Source organism: Pygoscelis adeliae, unplaced genomic scaffold (assembly GCF_000699105.1).
Source record: "Pygoscelis adeliae isolate BGI_AS28 unplaced genomic scaffold, ASM69910v1 Scaffold41, whole genome shotgun sequence".
Lineage (NCBI taxonomy): Eukaryota > Metazoa > Chordata > Aves > Sphenisciformes > Spheniscidae > Pygoscelis > Pygoscelis adeliae.
In genome coordinates, this window is record NW_008824373.1 from 5,095,063 (window position 1) to 5,122,087 (window position 27,025).

The 27,025-nt window shown below is 39.3% G+C and overlaps 1 protein-coding gene across 1 annotated transcript in view; it reads right to left on the reverse strand.

Moving 5' to 3' along the window:
• Positions 1–881: 881 nt before the first annotated feature.
• Positions 882–27,025, reverse strand: part of SIM1 (single-minded family bHLH transcription factor 1) — a 48,419-nt gene continuing 22,275 nt past the window's right edge. Inside the window, exons 8-10 of the mRNA XM_009320170.1 lie at positions 12,493–12,658; positions 4,804–5,209; positions 882–1,612 (exon numbers count right to left, since the gene is read on the reverse strand). Of these exons, the coding sequence (XP_009318445.1) occupies positions 882–1,612; positions 4,804–5,209; positions 12,493–12,658 (1,303 nt within the window). The remainder of the gene's footprint in view (positions 1,613–4,803; positions 5,210–12,492; positions 12,659–27,025) is intronic.

The window sequence follows — 27,025 nt, forward strand, 5'->3', positions numbered from 1 at the left end:
AATGTGTTTATCTTGGACCACTCCTAATTCCAGCTGTTTCTCCGGACAATTTTCTTCCATTTCACTCCACTAACCACCTTGTGCAACCTTTCAAAAATATGAGGACAATCTCCCATCATCTACATCAAGACAACCAAGCCCTATGTATTTCTCAAAACTACACTGAGAAAGGCCCTCTTTCTTTTAAATACAGTAGAAGTAAATATTTGATCATACTAATCATAAGGATACTGCTCATTTGACTCCTTTCAAATCAAGCGTATGTAAATAGCTATGCATGTGAGTACACAAGGAAATAACAATTCGAGGAGTTCTCTCTTCTTTCTCCCCTTTTTGATTTTGTATTGGTTAGCCACGGATGCTTTATACCATGAAGCAGCATAACACACTTGGCCATTAGGGAATAAACAGATCACAAGAAGTACACGTTTTGATGTGTATTTCGAAGGAACATATTCCAACTTTCTGCGTAAAAAGAGTGCATAGCAGTTTTGTTGGCTGGGACCTGTGGGGCACATGCAGTTCAGAAGGTCTGCCCTTGGCAGTGTTTCCAAACAACCACCTCTTAAACAATGTGCATAAATCGCTCTGCTAGCCTGCCCCAAGCACTCCCTGCCTAGACCTCTTCCATCCTTCTCAGCTTGCATGGCACCAACTTTGAGTTTAGCTCCATTCACTCTAACCTTCCATGCCAGTGCATTTTTATTTTTTAAATGTAATGTGTGTTAACTAACTCATCCCCCCAAACCTTACGTTATTCTTTCTAGTGCACTGTGGTATATCAAATGCTGGTAACGACAAGGGCATGAAAACATATAATATCTTCCAATTAGATCTCAAAGGTTATTTTTTAAAGCACAAAAGTTTTTAGAAAAAAAGTGTCAGCTTCCATTGGTTATTATAACGGATGTTCCCTTGTGTCCTTGTGCTGGATCTTGCTGCATCCTTAAGTGAGAAGTCACATCAAAGTGTGATCCATTACAGCCTAGTGAATAGTTTCTAATGGTTTCAGTGTCATATAGATGCTCCAGGGCATATCCAGTTAATGTGTAAGCATGCTTATCAAAGTACTGCCTGTGGGAGCTGTAATAATTTGGAGAGGCTGCTGGGTGGTCCCCTGGGGTTTGATGAGGGGACATGTCTGAATGCAGGTAGTCTTTAGCTAGTACCAAACTAGATTTTGATATTCGATCCGAATTGGGGCTGCTTATCCTAGACAGTGTTGTGGGGCTGTTGTCATAGTCATTTTCATGTGGGCTCATAATCTTTCCATCTCGTTGCTGGATGTGTTCACAGGGAGGAGTGCTGGCAACCGTCGGGACGCGGCAGACATCCCCTGCCAATTGCTGCTGAGGGTAGTTTGCAAAACAGGTAGCGTGCTTCTTCCCTGTGCCATTAATGGAGACCAGTGGATCAGGGGTTGTTTTCCGCAGCTGTAGCCTGTTTTCTTCCTCTTTAATCATTTGCTGGGTGGCTCTTATTAGAGTTTCAATTTTGCTGGGCTCATGCGGACTGCTCTGATATTGCTCAGTACGGTATCGGTCGCCTGATTCACTGGCAGAGCCAGGATCAGGTGAGCTAACGACACTGTCCTCATCCCAGTGTCCTCTCCCTAGGAAAGAGAGAAAGGGGACAAGCATTGAGGTTGAAGGAGGCAAGCAATCTTGAGCAAGTACTCTGAACCTTATTTTACAGACAGAAAATCAAGACAGAGGCAAGTGACTTGTAACAAAGTCACCAAAAATGACCATGGTAGACCTCTTGCTTTTCAGTGACAACATCTAGTTTCCAGTGTCTGCACATGGAACAAGTAACACAGCTGAAAACATACAAAGAAGAGATCTAAGCACCTCAACACAGACATCCAGTGCCATCTGAGACACTCTAGGGTAACCAAGCATCTGCATAGGTCCAGCAGGTATGGCACCAACTCTACAGGAACTCTTTGCCTTCTGGAGCAGCTAGAGGCCAGGCAGGGTACCCTAGGGCATGTCAAAGTGCCCTCAACACCGATGTTCAGGCCCCCTCACTATCTCTTTGCATCAACAAAGTCTGAGTGAATTGGGACCGTGGTGAAAACAAAAATCTCAAGGAATTACAAAAGTACATTATTCCAGCATGTCTTCTTAGGCCTTTCCAGGAGCTAAAACATAGAGACAGCATTGTGGAATAGTTTGTGGCCCTGTAGTGACTTTACACAGGTTACACAACAATAAATAAACACAGGTAATGAAGCAGTTCTTCTTTAGAAGCATAAGAACCCATAGCTGTTAGACAGGATTACTGTAAAAATGTGATGTCATATCCCAATACATAAATATTTGCTGTATAAAACTTTTAGAATGGGAAAATATAACTATATTCTTACCTCTCTTTAAAAAATAAGGCCCATAGACATATCAGAGAAGGTGTTCAGCTTGCATGTAGCTGAAAGGACAGAATCAGACCTGTCAATCCTCACTAGGAAGAAAGTGAGTGACCCCCAAACCTGAACAGCCGACTAAGCCCCCACTATAATAAAGGGCTTGATAGAGGATTTGCTGAGATATGTGCCTGCAGGAGGGCATGTGTTGGACTTGCACAAATTACTTAACAATGCCTTTGCCTCAGCACATACAAAGTCCTCCCTGGGGACGAGGCCCGTTGGGTTGGTTTACAGGACTCCTCAAAGGAAACCCATTTTCAGACTAGCACAAGCAGTTCCCCCTGCTCTGTGTTGGGTCAAGGCAGATCTGTTTGGGTGGCAGACCACTACCGCTGTGTGGCAGAGTTCATGACAAAAATCAGTGATGGGCTTTTATAATAAACATATCCTGCCATTTGTAGGTGGAAGTACTGCACTGTGGAGTATCTCATCAGAATAAATTGATCCTTCACATCCTCTTAAGATCTGGACCCAAAATGCCAGGGCCTGGAGGTGGAAGGGAGCTCCAGCCACTAAAGCATACGGTACGTCAGGCGCACCGTGACACACTGGGGAGGTGGTTGGCCGCGGCTCTAAACCACATGCTCAGTCTGTCTCACTGCACAGAACCATATCCGCAGTGTCCCAAACTTCCTGAGTGTGACCGGGAACGCATGGGCTCATACGCAATATCCAGGGCCTGCTACACTGGTCAGCTAATTGTCATTATTGTAAGCTGACTCTGAGCCAGAACTACCAGAAGATACATTAAAAGAACAGAAAAGGAAGAAAATATTTTCTGCACAAAGAAACTGCTCTGACAGCAATGTTCACATAGTATTGTCAAAAAGAGTTTCATTTGTGAAAGGCCAAGGTTTGAAACTGCCTAAATCTAAATGAAAAAGGCACATTTGCAAGGGAAGCTGAGATACTCCTCTCCTCAACTAAGACTAAGATGTCAGGTTTTACCCCCAAAGCTACATGCAGACTGAAGGCCTACTGAAACACATAAGACTTGATACAATAAAGAAAATAACTGCAGCACCTGGAATTATGGCAAAACCAAGGAACAAACTAAAATCAAATTATATTATCCATTTGCATTGATTATCCTTGATAAAGGTACGGAATAAATATTTAACACTTTTGTATTTGTGCCTCCATACAATATTTCTACATTACCATCTTTCTATGCTCAGCAAGAATTATCATACATAACATCTGCCAGTAAAATTCTCTTCGCTCAATTGTCTTTTCTGGAGTAGAAGCAGCTAGAGAAGCACAAGTATGACAGAAGTACAGAACAGACACAAGGAAGGAGGTGTGTTCTCACAGGAAAAGTGGAGAACAGTCCTCATCAGCAATATTTAGGGGTCCTTTTCTTTCCTCATTTTTCCTCTGACTGTATTTCCTAGAACTTGCTATTTATTCATTTTTCTAATCTCAACATAATTTTCCTCAGGTTGGAGTAAAATAGTAGAGTTCTTTTTGATTTCCAGTCTCGTTCTGTAAGCCAATGGAATGGTACTAGTGTAATTAGGTTTTATGAGTTCTTTAGATACAACCTATGTTTTGACAGATTATTTTAGTAGAAAAGCTTTTTTTTTATGCTGCATCTATCCTTACAACCTTGAACTCTGACTTTTGGGTCAGTTGCAGTCTTTCAACTCTCAGCCTACCCTTTAAACCCAAGGACCTTCGGATTTTTCCAAACCCAAGATCAGCCTTTCACTGTGGTTTTTTTACTAGTTTCAGCCTCTGAAGATGTGCTAATGCACTGAGTTTGCAACCTGACACCAAGCAAGACTTCAGGCTTGGTGCTGAAAGGATGGAGAGACTCAAACTGGCTAAAAATTATAGCTGGGGATAAATGTCTGAAACCAAAAGCAAATGTTAATTTGAACTGCCTATTTTAAATAAAAATAAGCAGCAGATCTTACAGAATCTAGTAGTAACCACTGCAGAGAAAAAAGTCATTTGGAGAACAATTTCTCCAAAATCTTTAAAGATCTTTTAATATCTAGCTTGGATTTAGCTCTAATTTTTTGCTGAATATATTCCATCCAAAGTAGTGTGATCTTAAGTCAAATAAATAACACATTTCTATCAAGTGTATAATTTTGTTTATATTTTTAAGATCATCCTTAAAATCTCACCAGTCAGATATTTCCACCTTAATTTCACAGATTAAAAAATATACAACAAAATTATATTTTGCTGCATATAAGCCAGACTGTCAAACTCAACTTGAATTTTAAGTAATCCTCATCTCCACTGATGTGATCGCTGAGACAAGGACATACACTAAGAGTCTCTCTCATTTTCTGTCTTTCACATACACGTGTCGTGTTGCTTTATCTGAGATGGTGCCACTTCTGCAAATCCTTGTTATCTCTTACCATGAATCCTGTGCACCGACGTTATGTGGGGCATACTGTTTTCATATGCTTCTCTGCTCTCAGGGGATGATTTAGTCAGGGGCAATGCTGAACGAGAACCCCACCAGCTCTCCCTTCCCGGCTGCGGCGTGCCAAGGAAATACCGGCCAGCTTCACATCTGCCTCCTTCACAGGCCTGAGTATGGAAATGTCTGTCATCGGTCAGCCTGGAGTGGTCGAGTGCAAAACCGTAGCAGAGAGCACTGCGGTCTGAGTACTGTCTGTAGGCACAGGAGACATCGTGGTGCTGGGAGCTCGGTCTGTCCGCGGGCTCCAGTAGCTGGGGAGAAGCTGTATCGGTCAGGGGGCTCCCGCCCCACTGGCTTTCATGGTCAGACTCAGACCTCTCAGTGTGGAATCCAGAATACTGCAAAACAGGAGAAGCAGCGGGGAAATTACTACGTCTGGGTGAAATCTGCAAGTAACTGCACTGAAAAGACAGAGTATCTATGTGATGGGGTGTTTTTTGTGAGCGTGCCCACACGTCTGCGCCTTCTGATTGGACCCCAAGTCCTTTCCAGTACAACACTCTGTAATGAGCTCACAGATGACAGGACAGACCTGGCGAAAGTCTAAAACATCCCATGTCGACCGTTAATAGCCATCTCCTTTATGGTGTGTAATATTAGGCTCAGCAACATTAATGTTTTTTTAATATGTCCAGGTTTTTCTTATAGCTTTGAAAGCTAGTGCTTATGCTCAGCAATGGTGCCCCAGTGCTCCTCGGCAAAACGCTTTCAAAAGGGACTGAAATAACACCGCTCCCAGAGCATTCTCGCATGTCAAATTGAAACTGAATGTGTTTGCAAGTTCTTTTTCTAAGGATTCCCTCTCTTTTCCTCATATTTTGTTTGTTGTTGGATTTTTTTTCTTACCTGGAGTGGTATCTTGGAACTTCTTTCCTCCTATTGGTAGGGAAAAGAAAGCCTCCTGTAGATCCTGGGACTACCAACTCTACTACAGAGTAAAGCTCCAAGTGGTGGCAGATCGGTAGGAAGCTAAAAATCACAGCTCTGTTGCAATGTGGGAACAAGGAAAATCCAGCACCTATTTGCCAGAAAAGGCAACCTCTAGCCCAAGCAGGCAGGGCGGGCATTTGGCAGCCTCACTTAAGCAGGGCCCTCCCAACACAGAAGCAGCAGCTAGCAGGCAGTTGGAAAAGCAGACAGAATAGGAGCATGGGCTTTTGTTTAGAGAGAAGTAAGGGTTAAGTTAAATGTCACAGATTTCTAGGTATTCCTAATGAATGTTTCAAACTTTTAGATACTTTCTGGGAAAGAAAAAAAATGCTTATTAAACATCCTAGGATTTAGCTATCTCATTTTTAAATCTTTTTATTTATTGGAACTGTCGAACTTCATGGAACATCTTTAAATCAGTTTCACCCATGATTACAGATCGGGATGAGACCGAAGCTGTACATGCTCACCTCTTCAGTACTGCACACTCATGTCACAAATCAACGTATTACGACATGAAACCTTGGAATTCTCCCATTCCATCACTCACCTTCCAGATGCCCACTCTGCCTTTTCTTTTAATAGGCATTAGGCCTCTCTCCTGAAAACATAAGCTTACCTTCCTTTTCATTAGATTGAGTTGCTATGAAACTCCTCATTATCAGCCAGGATCAAGGTTTTATGCACTTACCAATCGAAAGTACTGACCAGATGTTTGACTTTCAGAAACTTAAACCATCTGTGCAACATTGGTAGTGGTTTTGGCATTTAATTGGGTATTCTTCAGTATTGCAGTTTATATTTGTGAATGCTGTTTGTTAATACGATAGGTTATTTAAAGGAAAGAAAGAAAGGGTCATGGCTTTGAGGAGCTCGATTATATTTTGTTATTAGTTGTCAGAATACCCGTAGGCAAAAAGCCTACCAGTAGATATGGAGGAGGTCAGCAAGTTAGTACCACCGTATTCATCACAAGGTTATAGAGATGAAAGGATAAATCTGATTTCACATGGAGTTAAGACAGTTACAGAGGCACAAAAAAATTCTTTTAAATGCCATTGACTCAACATACATTAACTAGGAACTTTTTTCAGCCATCACAGTGTTATGTGACCAACTGAAACATCTAACTCTTCTATTATCCTTTCAGATCTAATGTCTTCAAACTGCTTAGTCACAAAGATATCTTCATAAATACCGACTGAATTTAAAATTGTTTCCAATGAAAAAAATAGAAATTATTAACAAGATTCTGACTATTAATTTTTATTTAAAATGGAAATTCACAAAAGGAAAACTACTTTTGTACCTGTTCTTAATTTTAGAATTATTTTTAGTGCTCTTTTTGGATTTGATTTTTATAAACTAGATTTTTTAATTTAAAAAGTTAAGCTGAACTATAAGATAAGCATAAATGTAAGTATAAAAAAGTTAAAAGTTCATTTATTTCCTTATTAAAACCAAAACTCATAATACGTATTTCTTTCATGAGGAGGACAAGGAAAAATAATTTCTAATAATATTATAATGAAGTTTCATTTTTTGGACAATTTATCATGATAATAAATGCCAGAGATTCTTTCAAACTGAAAATTCTTAATGTCATTTAGCTCTAATAAATATTCTTCTATTAGTTCTCTGTTTCTAAGGACACCTCAGGGTCCAACATAGCTTCTCTTGAAGGGAATTTCTCCATTTAACTGAAAACTTGCTCAGAGGTTTTTTTTTATCTTGAACCTAACCACAAAGGATTCAATTGCACAGGCCTTCATGCACTTTTCTTAAAGAAAGGGAAACCATTTCAAAGGGTACATGTTCAGTATATCAGAAATGCACCATGTAATGTCATATTACCATGTAGTCAAGACCAACAATACTTCATGCATATTCTTTGTACTTGATGTAAATGATGATTATTTGAGATCTGACCCGCAGCAGCTGCTAGGCCACGGACAGAATTAAATTAACACAGTGAATTGCTTGTGGCCAACATTGTCTACCAAGTTTTGATATGACTGCTTATTCTTAAGGTACAAATAAGCAGACATAGGCCAAAAATATGTCTAATTCCCTTTAAAGCTAATCATATCTCTATTTGGCATCGTCAGGCTGCCTCTACCGCTGCAGTCCTACCACTGCCTCTTCTGGGAATCTGATGTTGACAGGTGGAGACTCCAAATACAGGCATGTGTGACATGTTGACGGGGGGAGAAATGAAAGGATGATCAAAGATACTGCTTTACTGAAATGGGAGTGGAAACACTATCTCTCAAGTCAGAATTAGGCTCCCATATGTCAAGTGATGAAAGACCATAGAAAATGGAATCAGATTTAATGAAAATTATGGCCAATTAAAATTACTGAAAATATTTTTTTTTTCAACCCCAGTCCTGCCTCACCAGAAATGTTTTCCTTTCTGCTAATTTTTGCCTTCTGACTCCTATGAGGCAGATTTTATTATTTTTGGGTTTTTTTACGAAGTTTAACCAGCAGACAGAAGTTAAACATGATAAAGAACTTCAGACAGGCAACATCTGAAATCCTGTCAGGTGATTTCTGAATTGTCTTCTGGTATAAACAACAACAATAAATAAATTAAATGGTCCTCCAGCTGGATTCTGGAAACTGAATTGCCACCTCCGGATACTAGAAATGTCTTCCAGAGTGCTAATCCAGTGTACCATCGCAGTGAGAGCACACCAGTGGGATTAGCACTGACATATAAAGGGGCTATAGGCCATCACTGATGTTATTTTCACTCCAAGAAAAACTTCGGGAGGGCTGAAGGGGCAAAAAAATAGGAAAATATAAATTCCATGTCTAAGAAAAGCTTATTTTATGACAGCCCATGGAAGTGTATTAGGCCAGTAGACAATTTAATATTTCTCAGGTGATTTTCTCTTGCCTGACCTTCCATCCCTACAGGTGTCTCACTGGTCTGAGCACTCATCCTGTCATACTCAGCAACATCAGCCTGCTCCACACACCATGCCAGATGTTCAGACAATAGAAGTTATAGATACCTAATTTTCTGGCAGCCTAGTCAGGTTCTTATCATTATAAACATTAAATATGTAGTGAAACCCTCTCAGAGTCCTTTTTTCCATGAAAAACTTTCACTACATCAGCATTAGCATCTTTCCTCTTGATTTGTGTCTTAACCATGAGAAAAAAATCACAGATGCGGGCTGCATTGTACTAAGAACATATGCATGCTTTTAAATCACTTTTATCTTACTTTTTACTAATGTAATCCTGAAATGTAAAATATGTTCTTTTTGCATTCACTATTATAGGCAGAACAGATGGTGAAAGGCTTAGATTAAAGTAATACAGCATGTCCATTAAAATAACCCCCAATGCTGGTGACTCTTCACCAGATCAGGAGTTATGTTTACTATAAAACGAGGGTTTTGCTTTGCTTTTGAATACACTGGAAGTTGCCAAAGCTTTAGGCTACAGGAAGAAATGAAAAAACAACAACAACAGAAAAAGGCTGACTAGAATTCAGCCCAATTCTGTTATCTTTACCCCTTTGGGTGATATGCCTAAATAGAGGTGGACTGCAGAATTAATCCAGGCCATCAGTTTAAAAGAGCTATAAAATCAATCTACCTCCAAAATCAGGTGTATTAATATACACCTACTAGAGTGGGCTCTTACTTCCAAAAAGTCATGTATGCTGTAACACACACCAAAGCTTCCATCCAACAGCTCTTGGGTACCTCCTTACTTGTATATGTGCATTTGTTTTAGAGATAGATATATATATAATCTTTATCCAAGAACTAAGATGAGATATGAAGCAATAAACGTTTATCCAGATCTGACCATAAAACATTTCCATTAGAGGCAGACAACAGACAATTTTAAATATTTTCTTTAAACAATCATCATTAATGGAAGATTAAACTCCAAAGCAGTTGTTCAGATGATCACAATTAAAATGTTTTTCTAATCTTGTTGCTATTTCCTGTGTACAGAATAAATGAGGCCCAGGGCTAGATTTTGGGAGCCACTCACAATGATTATTATTATAGGGGAAGACTATAGGCATCTTTTAACCAACTCACAATATCCTTTTTCTGTAAATCTCTACCAAGTCTTCATTGCTACTGTTTTTTCACCAACTCTTTCAGCTCTCCACATTTCTGGTAGGACAGGACTAGAAGAGCACTGTTCAAAGAGTCTGGGCAAATCCTACAGCTGTGTTGTGAATTTTGGGTTGCTCTCCCCTCTGCTTGCCCTTCCCCTGCCTGGGGCTGGTTTCACAGAACCCACTAGACTAGTACTAACGTCAGTCAGTGTTAATCAGATTCTGACCAATGCCTCCAATTTAACGAACTCGGTTTTTGCTTAAAGAGTCTACAAGCACCATATTACACTATGTCTGCTTTTGCATAAGATTTGAGGAAAAAAACATTAACACTGTCTTAGGTGACCAAAACATCCACCTTTTGCCCTAGTAGTAAACATTCAGCTGAAATTTATTAACATGGTTTTCATACAGTTCACATCTCATGCAAAAGGTGTGCCCTCATCCTAGGGGCACACAGCTGGCAAGGGAGAGGATTCTCAGTCGTCACCCAATAAAGCATATGATTCTCTTTTCTCTTCAAGAGTGAAGCAAAGTAAATGGTAAGGGGAAAAGGAAAAAAAAAAAGAGAGAAATAAAAAAGGAAAGAAAGTATGTACATTTAAAATCTCCTAGGCGCCCTTAAGAAATACTTTGCCCACTGCCATTATTTTACTAATAAACTTCCTGCCTCCTTCCTCCACCAAAACCCAGGCTCCTGTGTAAGCCAAAACCCATGACCTCACTTTTCAGCCCTGGCTTTTGAGTCACACTAATTCTCCGCAACTGACTGGCAAATTACGTGGGCTGGAGACTGAGGGACACAGGCCATACCACCTGCTGCATGTTCTTCACAACAGCTTTTCTTAGTCTTTCAACAGTTTATTCAGTGGTGGAGAAGGATGAGAGGGATGCAAAGCCAAGCTGCCAGCGTTGCTTGTGGCGATGTTCTACAATGAACGGTATGACCATTTTTCAAGATATTGGCAACTAACATGGCTGCTTCTTTTTGAATGATGAAATCTGTGACTTTACTACCAGGCAGCTGGTAATGAGGATGCAAAATGAAACTGGAGACAAAGCATCCTGAGCTTTCAGACAACAATCCCTGATAAACCAACAGTCTCAATGCTGCACTGCTAATTCAGGATTTTTTCTGGTGACAGAGAGAATAAGGAGGTACCGATGAAAGTCACACTTTCAGAAAGCAAATTGATGTGGGAGGATAACAGGTCTTCAGCTGGGATTGTCCTGCTAGCAAATGAGGGCTTCTGAAAGGACTGTGTAACGGCAGATGAAGGGTAATTTCAGTAAATCAAAGATAGCCATCTTAAAAAATCTAATTTAGAAATAATTGTAGGTATCTTTCCCCATTCTTTAAAGTAGTTATATTACTATTGTTTGTTTTAGTGTATTCAAGAGAAAGACTCTTCTGTAACAACCCACAGAAATGCATGTGAACAAATGATTAAACAACAAGAGCCATAACAACCTCTGGCAAAATTAGATTCTTAAAATTAAGAATCTGAAGTCGTATCTAGCCGCTCGGTTAAATATTCCCTGTGCCAAAAGCAGATGTCATTTAACTGAAATTCTTACCATTGGTACTTTTGAGGGGAAAAAGAAAGAAAACAAGGAAGTGATGTAGACACTTGGGCTCACATTGTACACTCTTAGAGGTCAGTTTAGAAAACATTGTGCCTGCAGAGAAACTGTAGTCATCAAGGTCATTATCAGTTAAATATTGACCTGGACTCTTTAAAAATACATAGCTCTTCAATGTGACATCATGAATGCATACATTTATATCCACTGTGTAGTGGCATAAGGGCAGTAAGACTTGCATCATTATTTAGTAAACATAAGGGTTATTTCGACAAACAGATTTATTTGAGCTAAAGGGTTGGCAATGTAAGTATGCAAGTGCTGTGGCATTGTCTGCAGAAATCAGTTGCATAAATGTATTAGGTAAGCTCCAGTTCAGAGACCCAATCGAGTGTGGTCCATTCTCCAAGCGGGGGCATGTTCCTTACACATTAGGGCTGAAAATGAAATCTGGGAAATTAAAGTCTACTGACACCAGTGGCCACCTCCTAGCGCTTTCTTTCTTTCAAACCTTTGTACATAGAAAATCTTTCTTGTTCCAGTTCAACAAGTTAGCTTCTTGCTTTCCCTCCTCAAAACTCAATCCTCCTGACTAAGATTTCAGTATTAAACTGCTGTCAAACATCTGGCAGCTTTCTAGATATGTTGGAATTATTAAAGAGTAAGTAAGAAAAAGCAAGCTTTCTCAAATGGCAAAACTCACAATCCTCTCAAACCAAGTATTTCAAAACCAACGTTTTCACTTGTCCTTCTGTCCGCTCCTCATTAACTCTGAGCCCTGCACTGTTATTGTTGTTGATGATGATTTATTATGCATGCTGAAACATAAATGTTTCCAGCTTTTTAGAAACAGTTTAAAGAAACATATTCCTGTCTCAAGATCTTATAACCTGTTGTCCTTTATTCCCTTTCAGTAACATGTTCTTTGGCCCATTCTAATTGCTTGGGTAAAATAGCAGTCAAAATCAAGATATTCAAAAAGATTTAATTGTGTTTTTCAAAGACAGCTACCTGTGGGTATGGTGATGTCCTTGATTTTGACTTTGTGCTCGAGAGGCGAGATTTGCTTCCCTTTCTATTATCCGTTATGGTCGGAGTTGAATTTGCGTATGAGAATGCCGGCTTGGTAGCAGTGACCTGATCCAGGGAGAGCTGTAGTCCTTTATATTCAGTATCCCTATATAAAAGGCAAAAGTGAAAAACAAACTCACTTCATATCTTAATGGGAAACATTCCTTCCTTCTTAGCGGGGGGTGGAAACAAAAGATATTTTTAAGGAAAAAGAATAAAACCATCCAGGGCAAGCCAGTATATCCCCCTAATACACTTAAGTAGTATAGCTTACTAAACAATAACACTATTTTTGTACTGAAAATATGATTGCTTTTTGCATCCAACTGTTATCATCCTGGTCTACTTTCTTCAGTAAAAAAAAACAATGGGATGGAAATTCCTGAGATTTATATTACAGTTCTGCATTGGTCACATAGCTAAGCAGTAAATAGGATATATTTTCCTCAAAATTCTTTTAACTGTACAGCTACAAACTTACCACGTGTGTATATGTGTGTGTGTTCATGCATGTGTGGAGGTGCACATAGCAGCCTACACAGATTACTAAATAAATTGAACAAATTAATTTTTTTATGGAAAACACTTCATCTTTAAGGTTATATTTTTCATTGTTTACAAGGTTTCAGGCAATTGGAGCAAATTTTTGAAGTTTTCTTCTTCTATGGCTATTGTGAGGGTTTATTCCTCTGTTTGAAGTTTCTTATACTGAAAGGGTTTACCAGTCAGAGAAAACAGCTAAATAAACACAAATCTTGTGATTTAAATGGTCTGTCCCCCACTCGCAAAACGCTAGAGGTTTTCTATGGGGAGCTAGATATAACGGCAGTTTGTGAAGTTCAGTGTTAGTTTCTTCAAACTTTCTAATGAGTACATAAAAGTAAGGAAAATTGGCATTATTCACAATGTCTTACTAAGCATAATGAGGGCATATGCATTGGACTGCACCCCTCTGCACACATCTGCACGTCTGCTGATACCCGGGGAAGTATTTCATGTAGTCATACAGAACCTATTCTGACAATGATTTTTTAAAAGAGAGCAAAGCAAGAGTTTCTTCCTGACCTACCTACCTGGAGGAAAAGAGGAAGGATTCATGGCTTTTCTCTTCCTTTGTGTTAATCGGCAGAGAAGTAGGAGAGCAAGGGAAGAATAATACTTTTCTTATGCAGTCAAGGAAGCAACATATTCATTCACACATTACCCCATACGCCACCTAAACCTAAAGACTCATCCTTAATGAATTATATTAATAATAAGTTGTTCACTCAGCTTTAGCAACAATATCTTGCTGTATAATCACACATATATTGATGTAAGCTGTGGCAGTCTAACATTTTTTAGAAAGGAACTGCACCACAACCTGAGCATGTCACAGCTTAGTACACTGAAATGCTTTCAGACAAAAGTCGGGGCAGAAGGATAAATTTGATAAATCACAGATAAATGAAATAGGATGAATCTTTGAACAGCCACAGATAAACCTGCAGAACAGACAAATTAATTCATGCCAGTTCTAGACTAAAATTTTTTTGCATCTAATAAACAACAAACTTGTTGGTTGAAGAGGCTTAGGTTTTTTGGCATTGCAGGCAATGTGTATGTATCCATGTATGTATAACACATGAAAACGAATCACTGATATTAGAACTGTGCTGACTCCACTGCTTCCAGTCTATAGCAGACAGAGATTGGCCAAGTATAATTAATGTTTTGTAATGCGAAATTACTTCTTAATGAGATCATTTCTTCAAATTTTGGCTTTAGTAGAGATAGGTCTCTGCTATAATATTTGCATTTAAAATATCCTGCCTGCAGTGAAAGCATCTGAATATAAGGGTTTGCTTTGGCCTGTTTGACAGGTAACGCTCATCCACATATTTTGAAACCATTAATCTTTCCTGTGGTTACCCTCAGAATTTCCATCCAGACACCTTGTCTTGACATGCAAAGCATCTGTCTCCATAATTGAGTCCTACCAAATTATCTTTATGTTATACGAAACATCAGAAACAAAGGATGTCAATAAATCTTCATATTCAACTACTACAGTAGCATGAGATACTATCAATAGTCCTGAAAAAAACTACCAGTCTCATCCTGATATACACATTCCCCCTGACTATTTGATTATAAGGAAAGGAAGGGTCCTGTGGTCTCAGTGTCAGATGCAGAAAGTGTTGCTTCCAGAAATGAAAATTAATCAAAACTAAGTAGATAAGTTGTTCACAGCCTTAGGGATATGAGGAGGTTCTGTTCTGATTTTGAACCTACCAACCCTTTTGCCTCCCTTTTTGCTGGAGAACCCATAGCACTGCCCCCCTGCCATTACCTCCCTATCTCTGGTGTATGCCACCCTGTAAGAGTCTGCTGCTTTCTCTTGTCAGTGGAAGAGTTTTAAAAAATTGGACGAAACACCACCACAGTATTCAGGCCACAGACTGTCACTCCAACACTACTTGCCTGCTGTTACACTCTGTGTAAGGGCCAAGCATTCAAAGCACAGAGACTACACTGTACAACGCTTCTGGGTCATGGGAATCTAAAAAAACCCAGGCAAACCAGGCTGCCCAAAACCTTGCATGCCATTATATGTTACTTTTCTAAGTCCTTGGTATCGTTATGGTGAGGAGTCACTCTCCCAGAACACCACGTTAGAATAAACACCATAAATTGGTGTTTGCAGCTAATTGCTTAGACAGTAACATCATTAAACAAAAGATAAGAAGAAAACTATCTGAAGTTCTTGCTGCCGAATGCAAAGTTTCCCCTTAGAAAAAGAACACATCTGCGCTTTCCTTGCAGATGAAACACCTGGACTTTTTTGCATCACCGAGGCATGATTCAATACCATCTCAATCCTATCCTAGCACAGATACCCTTCAGAAGAGCCAAGATAGACACCAGAACACGAATAGTAACAGGCCAAGATAAATACCAGAAGTTTAAAAAAAAAAAAAAGGCAGAGAAAACATGAAGGAAGGGTCCTATGGTCTCAATGTCAGATGCAGAAGATGTTCCACCAAGAAATAAGAACATTTGAGTATATCCATATGCACTGTGAGGCAAAGGACTAGACAAACCAGGGCTCCTAGTGATACACAAACTACACATGGAAATTCTGACAGCTTCCTGGAGGAATTTATAAAACTTCTGCCAACCATGGAACTGTAATCTCCAGATTCCTGTTTTCAGACATCTGAATCCCCTATTACACAGTCCCATCAACACACTAGTACTGCATCTTGTGTTCTACACGTAATTCAAAAAAAGGTGGTGGATACGAGCCTCTTCCTCCAAGGTCCTCACCTTCAGGATCCAACAGGATCCATACAATCTACATCTATCTACATGAGACTGCTGAGAGAGAGAGTGATATGGCATGTGTTCAATTGCTAACAGTATGTTGCTGACAATCTACTATTTATCTCATTTTCTGATGCAACTATCATCACTATAAAACATCAGAATAACTACAGGAAATTAGCTCTTAAATGAAGAACAGATGGATCAAACTGAATCCAGACAAGACCAAAGTGATGCTTCTTTGCAAAGGGAAACACATTGAAGACCTCCACCTTTTCATGATGGGAAACAGACATTCTTTCCACAGTTGGATGGAAATTCTAGGTCCTCTCTGACTCCTCAAAAAACTTGGATGCACATGCTTTTGGTAGCATATGCTTCCAAAAATGTATTATTTCTCCTCTATCTTGTCCTTCCCCCCATATGAGAATCCAACCAGTATGGTCAATGTATCAGGCACCTACAGACTGGATTATCGTGCTTCACTGTAAGCAAGATCAGAAGACAAAGCGTAAAATACTCTTGCTACAAGATGCTGCTTCCCTTTTTCTTCTCAGATCTAACTCCCAGAAGCATTACCACTCTGTGCCATGTCTCTGGCTCTTCCAATGCCCATTATAAAGCTTGAGCCTAATTTTGAAAGCACTCATTGATGAACTAGCATCATGAAAAATCAAGGATCAATGGCTGTACCAACTGCACTTCTCTGCAATAAAGCGTCTGAAAGCTGAGTACAAAGCATTCTTTACTAAAGGAATCTAGCTATAGCAAGCTGCATAAATGGAGAAGGACAAAGGCTGAAGCAGAAAAGTGTTTGGAAGAGGAAACCCAATCTTTTTGCACATGGCTTGGATGCCAGCTGGATCTGCAACACTTGTGTGAAGAGTTCTCACAATTCAGTTTTAGAAGACACTTTCTTCCTACTCCCATTGCCAAAATGTACAATATGAAACATGATGGCAACAGTCTGTCTAATGAAAGTTTGAGGAAGAGATAATGACTTATTAGCAGATAGACCCAAAAAAGAACAGTAAGGAAGTATCGGAGCACCACAAAACCTGAATTCTCAGCAAACAACAGAGCTTGCACAAATATGGCAACTGAGCGTGTGGATAGAGCTCACCATGAAACTGAAAAAAATGAGAGGTTTTTTTATGTGGCCTTTTTGAAGGAAAAAAGATGAGGAAAGGGTGAGTCAGCATTGCTAGAAATAATGTTGGGAAGACTGGAATTAGTGACAGAGGCCCCGTGGGCATAGTACGGCCCAAGACAAACTAAAACTGTACAGACAAGCTGGGCTTTTTTGTAGTTGTGTTTCTTCAAGTATAGGGTGAAGTTTGGGACTACTTTAACCAAAATCTAAAAACTAAAGTGAGACTAGACATTAACATTAGAGAGCTAAAGGCACAAATAGTTTTGAAGATACTAAGATTCCCTACTTAAAGACAATGTTGGCTATGAACAGAAGAGAACTTAAGCCCTGAAAAATGCTTTCAGATAGAAAAAGCAGCTCAACAGGATGTATCCAAAGGAAGGAGTAAAATAATGACATCTATTAGTGAAGACTAAATATCCAGATTCAACCAAAAGAACTTAAGAAGGACAACCAGACTCAAGAATAGAGATCTTATATATCTACAGTCATAAGCATCATAACCTTCAAAACAAGAAGAAAACCTTCAAAAAAGAAGAAAAAATGCTCAGCCCATGGAAAACTCTGCAAAAGTCATACGAAAAAGCATCTTTTTACATTAATGCCACAACATGTCAGAAAGGAAGAAGAAGCTATACATGCAGTGACCAAGAATACTCAGATAACCAACAGAGACAGATATTTTACAGTGTATTTAATTCCATCAAAAGATGCTAAATTTAGGCACCTTAAAGAAGATACACAGAATTCAGTTTTCATACGTGGAGTTACAGCATGGGATTAGAAATGCATTTAAGTTCATTCTCTCCAGCAGCAATCAAAATATCAGTATACAACCGGAAACAGATCTTACTCTTATTCTTAGGTATCCTTCAATTGAGAGTCTGAACAATATGCAATGATCATACTGTCACTAGAAATCACAGGAAAAAAAGAATAAAAAGACATCATGTGACCACCTAAACCTGACAAACACTGGATAACATACACCCATGTCATTCCTTACACATATTAAAGTAATCAATGAAGTACAAGCTGAAAGTAAAAGCATTAGATGATCTTAATGCAGCAGGTTCCTATATCATGGGTACAATCATTCACACGACTGAAGCAACGTGGAAAGCATTGTTCATGCAAAAGAGAACAAGGTGTAAGTTTAATTGGTTGCACTGTTGTTTCTATTGAACACATAATATATGTTCATAATTTCCTCTAGTTTTACATGAAAGATCTATGAAAAGGATCATATGCACTCTGCATTTCTTTTAGTTAAAAATCAGAAAAATTATATTTGTCAGATTTTCTGCCAGTCTAACAGAACACAGAATAGAAATTGTGAGATTAAACTAAAGGTGTTAATGTCATTAATGTTCAGTCTATTTTGCTGAGTTACTGCAATTCAGTTAAAATCAGCCATGAAGGTGGTAAAAGTCTGGCATGTCAGACCACAATACTGTAATATATCATCCTTCTACTTTTAAACAATGCCTGCAACTTCTAACATTTCCACACTCCGGCTCATGCAATGCTAACAGGGCGCCATTCAGCAGATGAGTGAAAAGAGAACAGATTCTGGCTGTTTGTCATCTTCATGGCTTTCTAAATCAGCAGATGGTACAACAAAACAGACAATTTCCTCATCTGCTGTGTCCTCTGTTCATGTACAATGTGTCTCAGAAATGTTTACAAAGGCCTCAGTCTGCTCACGAGACTTGTCAGGAGGAGCATATGCAATCCCTTTAGCATCGTCCAGAACCAGTCAGAATAAGGAGGTTTCACTTAGCTCATACAGGAAGCCAAATTTCAGGACGAAGTGGGAAAGAAAGCTGTTGAACTTCACTACTTGTTATGAAACTATGCTGCCATTCAGTTGTGCGACCTCAGAGATTCTCCCTGCCCCAGTTTTTCTATCACTTATTGGGATGATGTTAGTAATCCTCCTTTCTAAAACTTCTTGAGTGAAAGGTCCCATATAGGCCTTGACTTACTGCTCACCAAAGCAATTGGAAAGACCCTCCAGAAATCTTTCAAGTGGTTGTTTATCATTAGTACACTTAATGGTTAAGCAATACATCTACTTGGAGAAGTATGAGATCTGTATATTGGAGCCCTTCATTAAGTTCAGGCACCCATTTATCTCCATAAATAGCATAAGCAACGGTAGCTGTTTACATCTTATTGACTCAAAGTTTACAGCTTCTCCAACCGTGAGATTCACACACCTGACATCATGTTTCTGTATTTGCTTTTAAAGACAGAGCAATCCAAACCAGGAAGTTTAATTAAATGATTTGATACATTCAGGAAAATTGATGGACAAACTTTCCTATACGGATCATTTAACACAAATGTCTGAGGATATCCTCTAGACAACTACTGTCAGAGAAATGTTATATATTCCCTGATTGGTTTCTCATCTCAGAATGCAGTCATTTAACTGTCAGTTGGAGTTAAATAAAACATCCTGGCCTCTAGATAATCATGGTGTGGCAGAGTTTTCAGCAGTCTGATGGTACAGTTTGTCATTCCCAACCACATGTCTAGCCATCTCTGGCTCCAAAAGGAGCCCTTTGTACACTGTATTTGCCTTTATTTACTAGATTTGCTAGATGAAAATATGCATCAGGGATTTATTATTGTTTGTGAATAAAATGCCTGAGATATCCTAGGCTAATTATATATAAATATAATTACATTTTTAGTTACAGATAGCACTGAAAAAAATGCTTTAAATAAATAAAATATGATGACCTGAGTTTAATTCTGTAACATTTATTTATACTGGGAGTGCTTTCTTCCAAATGCAAGGTGTCTAGGAACACAACTGGCTAAAAGTTGCATTTGATGTATATTCAGTGCTTGCCAAGTTAAATGGAGAAATATATTTGACAGGAGTTTATAAATGTTTGTATATGTTAGAATCTGCCTGATAATGAGAAATTTGGATTAGAGGGACATAGCCTGCAACGATTTTTCTTTTTTTTTTTTTTTTTTTGGATGGCCACCAAATAGTTAAGAGTACTTTATCTGAAGGCATGTTAAACCTTGCAGAACTCCATGACTCACATCCATACTGTCAGCCTTTATTAAATTATTGTAGTGACTTCTTTGTAATCACTTGGGGTTTTCCCTGAACATTCATAAATTCACCTGCACATTCAAAATAATATTTCTGAATAAACCAAAGGCCTGTTAAATGAGACTTTAAAAAGTCTATTTTTTTTTCTTCCAACTACTCCCTTTCAACCACTCCATAAAAGCCAATGCCACCTCACTGCATTGGCAAGTGCATGTACGCAGCACCCCTTTAAGAATTAACGCCACATAAACATAAGTTCTCACATATCCCTCTAAGACAGTTTCCGTTTTGCAGAAAGCCAGACTGACAACAATGCAACAGATTGCTATTATACAGGGTAGATTTTCCCATCTCAGATATCTTCGTATTTTTATGCGTTAAAAAATATACCTTGAATACCACTGACACCTTTAAGTCACCGATCTAGTAGCCAAGTGATCTGGATTCAATCCTCAACCCTCCCACAGACTACTGGTGCCACGCTGGACAAATCACATATCATGGGATTTTAGCAAGCACTTGGCACTTGCCTGAGCTTACCCTCAGGGCGGCCAATGGGTCTTTTAGTTTTGGTAAGGTCAAATTTAGCCCAGCACTGATCACTTCTGAGAATCCTTACCTTAACTTTGCTGAATATTAGCTCTGAAAGGGAGGATAACAATATGTTCTTGTAGGAAACACTTCTTTGGTGAAACATCTTTGTCTGTCTCACCTATTAAACTTAAGCTTTTTGTTGGAAGGAACAATCTCCCGCTATCAATGCATGATAGCTAATGTTACTAAGCTAACTCTCAGCTGCAGCCCCTGGCTGCACATCTACCACAGATAACAAAAACTACATTTCCCAAGACCAGTACTCATGCCACTATTGATGCAAAGCATGTTTTTATTATTTCAGAATCTCCACGTATTCAACACAAATGTTTTTTACTATGTCCTATACCATTTATCCTTGATTAAACCTCTTCTAAATAGTTAATCATTAATGATTCCTTTACAATTGTTGTGCAAACAGTTCATTCATGCCTATGACGTATCAAATTTCACAGTCATGTTCTTTAATTGGATTCATTTATTTCTAATCTACTTAAGCCCTCACTACTGTAATGCTTGACTAAATATACATTAAACTCATCTAAACTGCTAAAATAAATTTGAGATGTATTTCATGAATAAAAATACTTGATTGAATACATGTAATACCATTGTTATTGTGTACCTAACTGAGCAGAAATCATTGGAAATAGCACACTAGAGAGCTATATGATATGCTTGGACAAAAGGATTTGAGAGGATGCTGATGATTTTTTGGCAGAGATTCTAAATTAACAGGTTTCTGGATCTTAAGGATTCCTATAGCACATTAAGGTATGTAATAAGGAGAATCGAAAGGAGCTCCTCATGATTTTCATGAAGGTTGTTGGGTGTTTTTATTTTAAAATCCAGACACTTTTTTAGACATAAGAGCCTCATACCAGTTCTGCCCCCTCATAGCAAGGAAAAGGGCTAAAACAGCCAAGATACTTTCAAGATTTGACTATTCTATGTTTTGTAAGTAACTGTAACTGAAAAGTTGGCACAAAATTAGATAGAAGTCCTGTTTCTGGGTGCTTAGAAGCCACAAAATACAATTATGTAGGTATGGACTCTGAGTTATTAGGGGCATATACAACACTCTCCTCTATGGGGCTTAAGCATGGTCTTTAAAACCTAGTTTCAGATTTTTCTTTCTAACACTAGTAGCCTTAAACTCCATGTTGGTGAAGAATCCTCTAATTTATATGTTTCAACACTTACACTGAGAAGTTTCACAAAAGAAAGATGCATCACATTGCAGAGAGGTCACTGATAACACAGACTGCCCTGGGTGTAAGAAAATGCACATCATTGCATAATTATGCAGTAAATGAGGATTATAAAAATGAGGATTATACCTCATACTGTACACAAACCCCTCATGCACTGACACCTCAAATATTGTATACTCTGACCATCCCATCTGAAAACCTGAAAAAGCTCAGAGTGGGACAGCAAGGATGGTGGGCTTGGAACAGCCTCTCTATGAGGAACAATTAAGGATACTCCTCAGGCTGAAAAAGATATGACTGGGAGAACAAAACTGAGAGAACAAGATCTGTAAATTATGAGTGACATAGAGAAAATGACTAGGAAGCAGGTTTTCACGTTCTCTTCTAACACAAGAAGTATGGGCTATGAAAGGAATGAAAAGGTGGCACTTTCACAACGAAAGGAGGCCTTTCTTACCACATTTACTTAAGCTTGGCAAAAGTTCACGTGGTTTCTAAAAGTAAACAGATACATTCGTGGAGAAAAAAAACCCACAAAACATTGACAACTAATACACTCAAAGATCTCACCTCTTTCTAGGAAATCATTTGAACTTCTTGAAGACTGGGAGAAAGTGCTGGGGAAGCATTACTGCATGCTTGTCCTATTTTTAAACTCGTTCCAAAGTATTTGCCATGGTCAGTATCAGTATGTGTCTGATCCTGTATAGCTGTTCTTATGTTACACTCTATTCCACAGTAGTTAAGCAATTTCATACTTCAGTTCCTTTGAAACTGTGCAGTGAAGAGTGGTCCTGACAATTTGCTGTTATTACTTTTAATAATTTACTGTAGAAATTAGTTTATTGATATTTCAGATTTTATCAACTCCTCTATGTTCCCCATAATTAAAGCTTTTGTTGTGACAGCCTTCCTAAGATGCTAAGGTGAACACTTAAAGAAATTAGTTAGCTTTTCTGCAATGACTTTCTGGATAAGCTTCTGTGATCTGGGAATAGTTTATCTGAGAAAAACATTGTGCTTGAAAAATGGTTTACTGTTCCTTTTGTTTGTTCCTCCTTGGGAAATTTCCTATCTGCATGCCTCATAACATACTTATCCATCATTCCAGCCTGCTTTTTCTCATCAACTGCGCCCCATAGTGAAGGGGCGTGTTGAGTCCAAAAGGATTCATGAACTCCATCTGGTAAGGATGCCCCATTTGCAGTAGATCACTTTCTCTTTCATCATAGAACCATAGACTCATAGAATCATTAAGGTTGGAAAAGACCTCTAAGATCATCAAGTCCAACCGTCAACCCAACACCACCATGCCCACTAAACCATGTCCCTAAGCGCCTCATCTACCCGTCTTTTAAATACTTCCAGGGATGGTGACTCAACCACTTCCCTGGACAGCCTCTTCCAATGTTTAACCACTCTTTCAGGAAAGAAATTTTTCCTCACGTCCAATCTAAACCTCCCCTGGCGCAACTTGAGGCCATTTCCTCTCGTCCTTTCGCCAGTTACTTGGGAGAAGAGATCGACACCCACCTCACTACAACCTCCTTTCAGGTAGTTGTAGAGCACGATAAGGTCTCCCCTGAGCCTCCTCTTCTCCAGGCTAAACAAACTCAGTTCCCTCAACCACTCCTCATAAGACTTGTTCTCCAGACCCTTCACCAGCCTCGTTGCCCTTCTCTGGACACGCTCCAGCACCTCAATGTCCTTCTTGTAGTGAGGGGCCCAAAACTGAACACAGTATTCGAGGTGCGGCCTCACCAGGGCTGAGTACAAAGGGACAATCACTTCCCTACTCCTGCTGGCCACACTAGTTCTGATACAGGCCAGGATGCCATTGGCCTTCTTGGCCACCAGATTAGTCCTTTCTTGTCATAAGACTTTCACCTTCCTCAGAAGAAGCAAGATTTTTCTACAACAAAAGTATTTCCAATTCACTTGCCCAGAGTTCCTCAGCTTTGGCCAAGGGACAGCACTTTGCCCCTGGGGGCCGTTGTGTGCCATCATCTGCCCACAAAGCAAGCAATCGTGACATGATACTTAATAAATGCTTTTCAGCTGAACCTTGTTTTGCTTAAATTTTAGAGGAGGTAAGGGGAGGAAGACAGGCAAGGACTTGCATGTGGATTTTGGCAGTTGGGGAGAATGGCTTTTTGGGTTTTTTACAAATTAATATACCTGTTTTCTCATTTCATTATTTGTACCTGAGTTAGACCGCCTTTTAGCTCCTTCCCACCCACAGCCAAACCTCTACTGCAGCCAAATCCCACTCACATTACTTGCCACTTGGGTCTAAGGCTCTGTTCATATCAGACTCAGGCTTGGTCATCCAGCTTTGATAGACATACAATGTATAAAGGGTTTATGTTGATAAAACAGGAGACAAATAGCAAGAAAAGCCAATATCATGAGGCTATAAGATAACACATAATACTCCATTTTATTTGGTACTTTCCCGGTAATCACTGATTCTATCTCCTCAAAGTATACATTATACATTATTATATTTGTTAAATGGGTCCATTAAATGTTAAAATTGGTACAAGATAACCTGCTTGACTACCTAGACCCTCTGAGCCACAGAGTAAGTTAAACCAACATATATTGCATAACTACTGCTGACCCCACACCTTCTATCAAATTCAGAAAAGAGACTTTTTTAATGGTAGTTAATGCTTTTTGACAATAATCCTAACAACAACGCATCATTAACATACACAGTTCCAGAAATACATGCCCATGTTAAAATCCAGCTTATGAAACTGAAGAATAAGTCTCCAGTGGGTTGAATGGCTATAGGTAGTGAAACACTTACTAGGCGTATCTAAAATTTCTCAAAAAATAAATAAGAATAATTTAATAAAACACAATAACATCTAGCTACAATCTTCTTTAGAAATTTGAATGTATCATCTGACTAGTACCTTTGCCCTCTTGGGCCTTGCTTTGACTAGGACAGGCAGGGGCCCTAGCTGGCTTTAGCCACTCTGTTGTCACTGCTTCACATGCACGTTTATCAAGGGTTTCCGGATGCCTAGAAGTGTCTCTGACCAGGCTGCTGTATGTTCCCATAAAAATGTCCACAGCATACATGCAGATCAACTCCACTGCCAACCTACAACTGTCCTCGGACCAACAGCTAATCTGCAGCTGAAGTAACTGAACATTTGATTTGGTTTGTGCAACAAGTCTAGTATATCATAATGTACGGGATTTACTGTGCTTGTGGTGACCACTTCCGTAGCACATAGATGGCAACTCCAGAGTATCACACCTGTGCAAATGGCACTGTGCACCTTCTCTCCTGTTGCTTTCTTGAACTCACTAGATATCATCATGGAAGCCCTAATTGCATATTCCCGTGTTAAGTTACACAGTTGTAGTCACACAGATATGCAGTTTTCTTTGGACTGAAGCCACATCCCCACCCCCATTGCTGGTTTTCATGGACTAGAAAGCACTAAGGAGGCTGATCATCTTTCAGAAGATGACACTTTTTCTTTAACTCTCCTACTAGCAGCTTAGGATCAACAGAATTATTTTGGGGAACACTGGTCAGCAGTTTGGCTGCAAATGGGGGGATGCTATCAAGCTATTTATTCCCAAATCCAGCCTTTATTTCAGCAAATACTCTACTGGGATATGCCTTGTGAAGCGGTCATTAAAGATTATTATTTTGTTCTGTGTACAAAAGAGTCTTTGGAAAGAGCAAGACAAAAATAGCGTGCAATGCCTTTGGGTGGATTTCAGTTAACCGGGGCCTAAGTCAGAGGGAGGGAGTTTTCTATAGCAATAGCCCAGGCTACCAGCTGCCAAACATCGTACAGAGATGATCGAAGCCACGGGCTACTTGGGAACAGGCTGCCTTTAAGGCATGTGCATGTTCACCTCCTAACCGACAGCACAGATGTAAGAATGTTGAATATTGGATGGGTTTAAAGATCTTCACTCCAGGTTATGTTGAAGTATCCACACAATGCTAGGGATACAGCCAAACTTCAGTTAGCCAGGCATTTGAGTTTCCATAGTTGCACTGAAACTTCAGCAGATAATAGCTGTTATTTTCAACATTGCTGCCCCCAAGATTTATACATAGTGGTTTGTAGCTGAAAAACTACGGCTGTTCTTTATTAGGTCCCAATTCAACACAGTAACAAATGCATCCTTCAAGCCATCTCTACTTGGCAAAGCCAAGGAATATTCTTATTTCTAAGCGTGTGCCTAAGGGGTTTTTTTTATTTCAAAACTGAATTCACTAGGATATAATCAGGTACTGAAATTTATGTCTAAGCACTTTTAGAGCCTGCCATGTGCTCAAGTGCTTTAGTAAATCAGGACTTCTGCGATTTAATTGCACTAAGTGGATGATAACAAAAGACAACAACAGGAATAAATCATCTAAGTGTGTTAAAGATCATGTGATTGACTCCAGACTTCAGCCATCCCAAGCCTTCAGAAGGGTCAGACGCTATACCCTTGTTCACACAGAGCGATGCCTGCCTCCATAAATAGTGTCATCAAAGTGAAAGGGGCTGCCTCTGAAGTAACCTACTGAGTACGAACATGTGTGCTGGAGCCTGGCCCATGCTGTAAAGTACAAAAGAGAGGTGAGAGAAGGAGAATTAGATTTTAAACAGATACTTGCCACTGTTGAACGGACAAAGGAGATTTATTTGTTAACACTTAATTTAGGCCATGTCAAAATGCCACATTTGTGTGTGTACGAATAAAAACTAGCAAGAACACCATAATGTAGAGGGAAGAGCTTACTTCAGAAGCAGTTTAGTAACTTATCACACCTGCTGTATCTCGTGATAATTACAGTGAAACAACATAGGAACCACAGCAGTACTGAGATGCAGCACAGAGCAATGAGAGCAAACATGCAACAGATTAAGGAAACAGAAGCAGAGCTAGTAAAATTGTAAACCTGCTTAAGGAACACACTGTTGCTGTTATGAAAGCAGGAGCAAGTTCGGCACCCAGTTTTGTGCAGAGTATTGAGAGGATGATAGCATGGAGGGGAATCCTTTGGTAGCAGTTCAACTGCTCGGCTTGCCTCTTCTGCACAGCCACTAACACAATCCATAGACGAGATACAAATGTTGTGTGGTAAAACCAGCAGAC